The 9,884-nt window shown below is 41.5% G+C and overlaps 1 protein-coding gene across 1 annotated transcript; it reads right to left on the minus strand.

The window, feature by feature from the left end:
* Nucleotides 1-4,500: 4,500 nt before the first annotated feature.
* LOC120312148 (arylamine N-acetyltransferase, pineal gland isozyme NAT-3-like) lies at nt 4,501-5,480 on the minus strand. Its single transcript, XM_039352472.1, is given in 1 exon segment — nt 4,501-5,480. A coding segment is annotated over 1 exon segment (879 nt). The 5' UTR covers nt 5,380-5,480.
* Nucleotides 5,481-9,884: the final 4,404 nt, after the last annotated feature.

Here is a 9,884-nt window from a genome sequence, read left to right on the forward strand (position 1 = left end):
AAAATTATGCTGAATTTCTCTTTTCCCTAAGAATTTTCTCAGGGAGAAAAGGAAATTTCCTCCAAATTATTACCATTATTCCAGTGATATGTGGGTTGGAGAACATTTCCTCTCATCTTGTATAAATTTAAGGTTCCAAATATATAATTTCTGATCAGGAAGACAGATGAACCAAGACGGTTGCTCTCCATCGTTCAAGAATGTGGTCAATAGAACATTTATATTTTTACTTTTGCTTTTTCATGCTTCTTTCACTCAGGCCTAAAATATATATAAATAGTTCAGAGGCTGGATTGAAAGCTCTCTTGGATACAGAGGTTTCCAGGAAAGTCCTAAGCTTAATGTTAAGGAAAAAATTGTTTCCTTCTTGCAGCCTTTTCCCCCACAGACTGCTTTCAACTACATTTTCTCTCTGAACCAAGAGAATTCTCACTGAATTTGTCTGAATCCATCTGAAAGCCGTCTGAACCAAAGGCTAGTGCTGGGTCTCATAAATCATGAATTACAGCCAAGTGGTCCCTTAATGCCACGGTTCTCAGCTTCATCTCTGGAACTTCTTTGAAACATCACTCTGAATTCTATAAGCCCAAGAAGCTTTTCACAGTCCCATCATTGTTAATTAGTTTCTTTTAACATTTGCCTTCCAGGAAGCCCATTCAAGACTTTTTTCCCCGCAAGAATGGGCTCAAATAACTCAAGGTAGAAATGCAATTTTTTTTTTCCAGCATCCCATACAAGCTTTGCCATTGGAAAATCCCACCGTCCTTAGAGGGAGACCATTACCTTAGACTTAGAACAGGCTTGTAATAAAAATTGTGGAGGAAAGGCAAGAACAGCCAACATTCACCCTATGTGCTGAAAAACTAGGCTACAAAAGTCTTGACTTTGTGGGCTCCTTGGTGCTAGGGATTGTCATCATTATTGGTGTGGGGTTTATTCCCTCTCTACACAGCACTTCCCCTGACAGTGTTGATGGGGGAGAGGTTTTCTCCTTGGTAATTCCTTGCTTGAATGACCAAAACACATCCTCTCCAGCAGCCAGATAAGCAGATATTGTTGTTGTTAATTGCGAAGTTGTGTCCGACCCATTGCAACCCCATGGACAACGTTCCTCCAGGTCAGTGGTTCTCAACCTGTGGGTCGGGACCCTATTTGGGGTCAAACGACCATTTCATGGGGGTCGCCAAACAAAGCAGTCCGCCATTTTTTCCCCCTTTTCCTTAGCTGTGCTACTACCTTTTATTCTATTGGCTTTTGAAAGCCAATAGAATAGACTCTCTTGAATGGAGTCGAATTCTATTGGCTTTCAAAAGCCAATAGGAATTGTCCAGGCTGTCTCTACCCTGCTGAGCCCGCCAAAAGTCCCATTCTGCAAACGGTGCTGCACCAGTTGAGTAGTCCTCAACTTACAACCGGTTGAGTAGTCCTTGACTTATGACCAGTTGGGGGTCGCGGTATTAAAAAGGTTGAGAACCACTGCTCCAGGTCTTCCTGTCCTCTACCATCTTCTGGAGTCCATTTAAGTTCACACCTACTGCTTCAGTGACTCCATCCAGCCTTCTCATTTTCTGTCGTCTTCTTCTATTGCTCTCAATCTTTCCCAGCATTAGTCCCTTCTCCAGTGAGTCCTTCCTTCTCATTAGGTGGCCAAAGTATTTGAGTTTCAACTTCAGGATCTGGCCTTCTAAAGAGCAGTCGGGGTTGATCTCTTCTAGGACTGACCGGTTTGAACGCCTTGCAGTCCAAGGGACTCGCAGGAGTCTTCTCCAGCACCATAGTTCAAAGGCCTAATTCTTTTGCGCTCAGCCTTTCTTATGGTCCAACTTTCACAGCCATACATTGCCACTGGGAAAACCATGGCCTTGACTATACGCACTTTTGTTGGCAGGGTGATGTCTCTGCTTTTTAGTATGCTGTCTAGATTTGCCATAGCTTTCCTCCCCAGGAGCAAGCGTCTTTTAATTTCTTGGCTGCAGTCCCCATCTGAGGTGATCTTGGAGCCCAGAAAAATAAAATCTGTCACTACCTCCATTTCTTCCCCATCTATTTGCCAGGTATTGAGGGGGCCGGATGCCATGATTTTGGTTTTCTTAATGTTGAGTTTCAAGCCAACTTTTGCACTCTCCTTCTTCACCCGCATCAAGAGGCTCTTTAGTTCCTCTTCACTTTCTGAAGCAGAGATTAACACCGGACAAATCACCAAGCAGAAACAATACCCTCATCCAAGAACTGGGAAGAATTACAATAGCAACCAACACTGGCGGGGCAAGCTATCCTGTTTTTTTTTTTTTTTAGGAAAACTAGGGAGTTGGGCAACATCAGTCTCTCTGAAGGAAGAGTGCAAAGAAGAACAACAAAGAGAATAAGGTGTCTGGAGTCTAAACCATATGATGAACATTTGAGGGAGCTAGGTATGTCTAGTCTAACCAAGAGAAGAACTGGGGTGACATGAAGCTGTCTTCCAATACTTGAGGAGCTGTCACAGACGAGAGAAGGTCAGCCATTCTCCAAAGCACCTGAGGGCAGAACAAGAAATAGTGGATGGAAACTAATCAAGGAGAGAAGCAACCTAGAACCAAGGTGAAAATTCCTGACAGTGAGAACAATTAACCAGTGGATCAGCTTGCCTTCAGAAGCTGTGGGTGCTCCAACACTGGAGGTTTTTAAGAAGAGATTGGACAGCCGCTTGTCTGAAATGGGATAGGGTTTCCAGCCTGAGCAGGGGGGTTGGACTAGAAGACCTCCACCTCTGCTATTCAATAGGTACTCCTGCTTGAGCAGGGGGTTGGATTAGAAGACCTCAAGGTCCCTTCCAATCCTATTATTAAATGTTCTACATTCTAAGACAAGAAACACAGATCATTCCCAGGGTCCAAAAGAAATGGTCTTTCACCTGCACCAAGAGGCATTTGAGATACAGGAGGACAAAACTTGGCAGTTACACCACTTTATCCCCCTTCATTAGACTGTGACTTATGACTTGATCAGTTCAAGTAAATCTTGATTACAGAGAATAACAGAGCGAGGAACTGTAGTTTCACTTCTTGGTTTCTCAGAGCATGTTCTCTGACCCCTTGGAGGTCTCAAGGTGGCTCCTGGCAAGATATAAAGCAATAAGCCAATACGCTCTAACTCAGTTAAGATTAGAATTTGCTGGGTAATTGGAAAATGAGAAGCGATTTTCAATTTGCCATTTGAGGCAAAGACTATAGTGAGAATCGTACCTCTTACAGGCATGATTTAGCAGTTTCAATCGCTGCTGTCTTTGAGGAGTGCTGTTCTCAACGTAGCCCAGCAGTGTGCTGTATTCTCACAGGAACTTTATACCAGACCCTTTGGGACTTAATAGTTTCATGACTGGCATGCAAGCCCAGATGCCTTTTTAAAAGAAGTCAGATTTTTTTTTTAAAAAATCCAGGCTGAATTCACACACACACACATACACACAGAGAGAAAACACTTGTGAAATATTTAATTGGGAGAACCATCAAGACTCTTTCCTATTATTTTAGCATGTAGGCGAAGCTGTGCAGGGGATTTACAATCCAATCCCTGTGCCCACGCAGAAGAAACGACATAAAAAACACATACAATCGAATCAAATAGCACACACAAAGCGCCATCTAAAATTGGCAGCAGCACTGTGATCATTGTGAAGATAAGAATCAAAATACAACAACAAGCCACATAAAAAGCCCAGGAAAAATGGTGCTAATACAGGTACCCAGCAAACATCTCTAAGGAAGGAATTCCACTGCTGGGATGCCACTACAGAAAAAGCCCTTGTCCACCTTCACCTCTCTTGGAGAACCTCATTAGATGATCTTAAAGTCAGAGTAGTTACATACAGGAGATCCCACGCCTTTGTATAACCTGATCTAACTCCCTATATATCGTAGAGACCAGATGAGGACTGGAAAGATACTGATTTAAAATCTCACCATGATGAAGTTAGAGATAGCTAAAACCCAGTCAAAACTCAAACTATAATCTTGCCAAAGGTTTCTTATCCCTTTTCCTACTTAAAGTAGACTTACATTGCTAACCCTAACCCTGTGGCAAAGTCTAGACCTAGCAAGTTCAACTTGCGTAAAGCACTTCATTTGCTCTCTAAATTGACTTGAATCTGTCCAAGAAAATACACCATCCTCTTCTCTAAAGTGTTTGTGCAACTTCCCTCTGATCTTTTCGTGGCGAGAATTCTCCAAAAGTTGCTTTGCCATTTCATTTCAGTTGCTTTAGGCCAGTGGTTCTCAACCTTTCTAATGCCGCGACCCCATAATACAGTTCCCCATGTTGTGGTGACCCCCAACCACTTATACATCACCGGGTGCCAGGAGTGTGGCCAAAGAAAAGGGGGAAAAAATGGCAGACAGCCTTGTTTGGCGACCCCCGTCAAATGGTCGTTCGATCCCAAATGGGGTCCCAACCCACAGGTTGAGAACCATTGCTTTAGGCTGAACTGAGTTGTTGAGCAAATTCAGTTGTTGCCCACCTGAATTAAAACACGGCTGCGGAACAGGTGTTAAGAGAGACATACTTTTTGCCCAGCTGGATCTTGAATCGCTCCTTCAATATCTTCTGCACTTCTTCATCCGTCAGGACAGTGCTTACTACTAGATCCGTGTCATCCTTATAATTATACTTGGTTTCAATCAGCACCCACCCAATCGAAACTAGAAATCCATCAGTAGTCTGGAGGCTACAGATGGACTTCCTTAAAAACAAAGAACTTGGGTCAGTTTGGAGTTGTAAACAGACCGGCCGGAAGTCATCTATTGTCCTTGATTGCAAGGTAAACAAATAAATGTTCTTACAGCTCACGTTTTTTACAGGATCAGAACAGAGAATTTTGTTCTCGGAATCCATCCTGAATTTCTTGCGCTTCAGTTTGTGAAGGTACCCCACTCCCTTCTTCTCCGTGAAGCAGAAGATTCCTGGCGTCTGAGGTTGGTTCTTCTCAGAAATCAGCTTCATGGGTTGTCACATCTGATAAGCAACTCCAAAACCACCATCCACAATGTAGGTTTTACCTTCGAGAACGACTTTGATCAGAAGATGAGTGAAATCTTTTTTGTAGGCTTTTCGCTCCGGGTCATAAACATGGGCACCTAAAAGACTCACTTTGTAGCCCATAGTCTGGAAGGCCCAAAACAGAAGTTGGTTGTTCTCCATGCACCATCCGCCATGGTTGTGCTTCACAATTTTGTCATAAACCGATCCTAAATCCAACTGAATGGTTTCTCCACAGTGGAGACTGAGGTTTTCAAAGGGCACCGCGCGGATGTGATATTGAAAAACCTCTGTTAAGGCACCTAAGTCTATCTTTTCCGGGGAACCTTTGTAACAAATCCTTTCAAAATAATCCTTAATATTCATGATCGGTTCTTTTTTTTTTTTCCTCCCTGCAGAGTGAAACAAATAGTTAAACTAATTGTATAAAAGTATCTTCACCATTGATTTTATTTCGCATCACATGAAACCCCTGCAAAGTAAAGTCGTATCATTATCCTCTGTATTTGTAATTTGGGACGTCATACAGAGTAAGAGTCATGATTCAGCCTTTTAATGTTTCGCCATTAAATTTAATAATGCAAACCAGTGTTTTTCAAACTTGGCAACTTGAAAATGCTTGAATGTCAACTCCACGGATGTCAATTTCCCAATTGGCTGTGGAATTCTAGGAATTGACACCCACTCATGCTAAAGTTGCCAAGTTTGAAAAACATTGATTTGCATCATTTCCACTCCCTGGAGTGAGCTTTGGATTTCCAAAATTTGCAGATAATTTCTTAAGCTTTTTTAAAATTAGAATTAAAAGCATAATTCATAATGCAGTGGTTAGAATGCAGTGTTGGAAGATAACTCACTGCTCACTGCCAGGAGTTCGATCCTGACCGGCTCAAGGTTGACTCAGCCTTCCATCCTTCCAAGATTGGTAAAATGAGGAGCCAGATTGTTGGGGACAATATGCTGAATTTGTAAACTGCTTAAAGAGGGCTGTAAAACACTGTGAAGCGGTATATAAGTCTAAGTGCTATTGCTATTGCTAAAGCCATATTTCTGTTTGTCTAATTTACCTTGATTTTACGAATGGAAAGAACTTGAAAGATTGGAGTGGACTGGACTGGACTGGACTGAACCGGACCAGAGTGGAGTGGAGAGTGGAGTGGAATGGAACAGAATGGAATGGAACAGAATAGAATAAAATAGAATAGAGTAGAATAGAATAGAATTGTAAGGACCCACCCCACTTTGCATCATAAGAAGACAGAACTCTTGGAATATTTCTTCCAACAGGCATCCTTTATTAAGAGAAAATGGTTGCAGGTGTTCTAGACAGGACCTGGGGCCCAAGTCCTACGATTCAAGGTTTTAAGGGGTCCCCAGCAGCCCCACCCCACCCCACCATCTTTCCAGCGACAATCCCAGGCGTTACATTTCCACCCCCTTTTTCTTCACTGCCGGTGGAAGGGAGACTTCAGAGAGGAGTAGATGAAAGCTGATGGCCCCATTGTTATGGTTAGTCCTTTTGGTGGTATCCACATTCAGTCCCTTTTGAAGTTGTACCGAAGGAAGTGAGGGCCATAAAACCCCTTTGTTCACCTCCCTTTCCCTTCATCGTATGACAGAATCCAGAGAGGGCAGAAATGGGGTTTTCCATAGTCGATAACTAGAGATGAAATATAATTGGATTCTGACAAGAATAGAATAGAATAGAATAGAGTAGAGTAGAATAGAATAGAATAGAATAGAATAGAATAGAATAGAATAGAATAGAATAGAAGAAATAGGATAGGATAGGATAAGATAGGATAGGATAGGATAGGATAGGATAGGATAGGATAGGATAGGATTGGATTGGATTGGATTGGATTGGATTGGATAGGATCGGAGAAATAGAATGGAATGGAATGGAATAGAATAGAATAATTTATTTGGCCAAGTGTCATTAGACACGAATTTGTGAGAAAAGTCATCCTTTACCTTTAACAGTTAGAGGAAATTGTTCCAAAAACAATTTTGGGATTCTGTATAATCAACAGCTTTTGTTCCGTTCTCTGCACCTGCGTAAGACTTCGGTATGGATGAAACAGTATTATCCCCCCCCCCCGCTGCCATTATTTTGTTTTCATCCCATACTCCGAATAGTTCAAACAAACAAAGATGCTATGCAAATCACCTTTTTGTGTGCATTTCTCCTATCATACATATTTTAAAGGCATTTAAATAAAGAGCGTTTGGAATATAATGTTTGCTACTCCACACATTTCAGCTACCATATACAGTTTGTGCACCCAGGCATATTTTCCTTTCTTTTCATAGGAACACACCTCGCTTTTGTTATCTACCTCTTAGTGAAACCTGATAGCAATACAATATTTTGCTGTTCAACTTTGGCTTTGATTCATTTGCCAATTTTCTGCCTCCCTCAATTCCTTTAGATTTTCCTTTGCCCTGAACAGTTGCACCCACCCAAGTACCGGCAGAATTTCAGTTCTTCAAATTTTGTTTTTTTAGGAAAATCAAGTGGAGCCTGGAAGCCCAAATTTGTTCCTTCCTTCTCATATTAACGAACAAGAAAGTTAGTCAAAATATCCAGGCAGAACACCCTGTGGAGGTCAATGAACACTCCAGCAGTGTTGAAAAAAAATTGTTTCCTGGCAATGTTTTACATGTCCTTCAAACATGCCACTGTTGTGTTTCTTTTAAAGAAAAAAAAAAGATTTAATGCAAGGCAAAGCAGTGTATATATCAAAAGGTAAATGTTACAACTTCATTGATATGCCTCTTTGGTATCAGAGTCTAGATGATGTTGATTTCTGATCTTCCTTCCATTATCCCCTCCAAAATTGCATGCATTAAGAGGAACGTGCTTTTGTATTTGAAAATATATACATACATACATATATATATATATTTGGACGAAGATACAGAAATGTGATCAACAACCCCATCTTTTGGCCAGAAAAACAATAAGCAGCCCGGATTTTTCTCAGCACAGGAAGCATATATCAAAGATGAAAGAAGCAAGAATTGGTCAGATTAAGAATAACAGACTTGGAAGGGACCTTGGAGGTCTTCTAGTCCAACCCCCTGTAAAAGCAGAAGGCCCTATGCCATTTCAGACAAATGGCTGTCCAATCTCTTCTTAAAAATGTTCAGTGCTGGAGCATTCACAACTTCTGAAGGCAAGTCATTTAACAATTAATTGTTCTGACTGTCAGGAAGTTTCTCCTTAGTTCTAGGTTGCTTCTCTCCTTGATTAGTTTCCATCCGTTGCTTCTTATCTTGCCTTTTGGTGCTTTGAGAATAGTTTGACACCCTCTTGTTTGTGGTAACCCCTGAGATATTGGAACATTGCCTATGTCACCCCTCATCCTTGTTTTCATTAAACCAGACACCCAATTCCCACAACCAGGAAAACCTGCACTTCAAAGAAAAAAAAATGACATGGTAAATTGAGCAGCTTTCTTTTGGCAAAGGCTCTGAGTAGCACGGGTCAGCATCTAAGACTAAAAATTGCTATTAAATAGCTTTACTTTCTGGATTTGAATCATCAACTACTAACCAAGCATTGCAAGCGATGCAACTCCAGTGACTTGATTTTTAACTAACCCAGTTAATCGTATTGTAGGAACACAGTTTGAGAGTATCTTTTCCACTTTCTCTTCTATCATGGGAGAGAAAACATTGAATAGCACATAAACAATACAGAATTCTTGGAATTCTGGCATTTAAACAACTCAGCCATTCACAGGCACAAAGAGATAAACAACCTTTACATACCATTCATAGGAGACAGTCAAAAAAACCCAAAGGAAGCAAAAAGATCAAAACACTTCTTCACCAGTAATCCGCATCTAAACGAACAGAGATTAACACCAGGATAAATACCTAATTAACAATCAAGCAGTAAACAATGCCCCAATCGAGGTATTACCAATTCAGGCAATCAAAAGTAAATAACAGACTAATCAAGGAACTACCAAGAAGAAAACCACAGTCCCACCAACACTGTCACAGCAAAACACTTGTACATAAACAGAGAGCAAACCCCACTCCCTTCTAGCACTGATGATGTTCCCTAGTTGGGTCATGAAACGTCTGCAAGAAAACAACCAAGCTCAGAGATCGTCAAGGACCCCACAAGAAACCAACACTTCCCTCAATACCGACAAGGCATGCCATTTGTATATAAACCAAAAGCAAACCCCACTCCCTTCTAGCACTGATGGCGTTCCCTAGTTAGGTCATGAAACATCTGCAAGCAAACAGCTGAGCTCAGAGAGCATCAAGGATTCCACAGTTCCAATATTCTTTCTTTATTGATACTTGCAATCTTACAATATATTGCGCATTGTACGAAGAACCGATGGAAGATGCTGGTGGAATGTATTTCAGGATAAGATGTACAGTATATCTGGCCTTAGCCAGGAAATCCCAATAGATCGATAAGTGTTAGATGTTACCGCCAGATGGACTTAACAGCACTTTCTCTCGCACTAGCTAACGACAAGGAGGAAAGCTTGCATCCAATGGGGGAAAAAAGCAAAGCTTTAACTCTAAGATGTGACTTGGGCTGCTTTTTTTGCCGGTTTTGATTTCTTGCTCCTCTAGATCAGCAGTTCCCGAGACGAGAAGAGAACATTCATGACCAGCAGATGTCACCATAATGTCACTTGTTACCTTTCGGCAGCTTCAAAATTGATGTTTTACTTTCATTCTGGAAGGAATTCCTTTGACCGGACAGTTTCTGGGTACCACGAATGGTTTAATGGCAGCTAATGCAGGGGACCCCCTTTTCAGTTTTCCTTTGAATCAGAGGTGAAGGGATGCACCTTCTCTTCCAGATGGAAACCGCTACAGCAGTGTTTCTCAAC

This window comes from Crotalus tigris, unplaced genomic scaffold, assembly GCF_016545835.1.
Source record: "Crotalus tigris isolate CLP2741 ecotype Arizona unplaced genomic scaffold, ASM1654583v1 scf7180000018432.44079421565:4894166, whole genome shotgun sequence".
Classification (NCBI taxonomy): domain Eukaryota; kingdom Metazoa; phylum Chordata; class Lepidosauria; order Squamata; family Viperidae; genus Crotalus; species Crotalus tigris.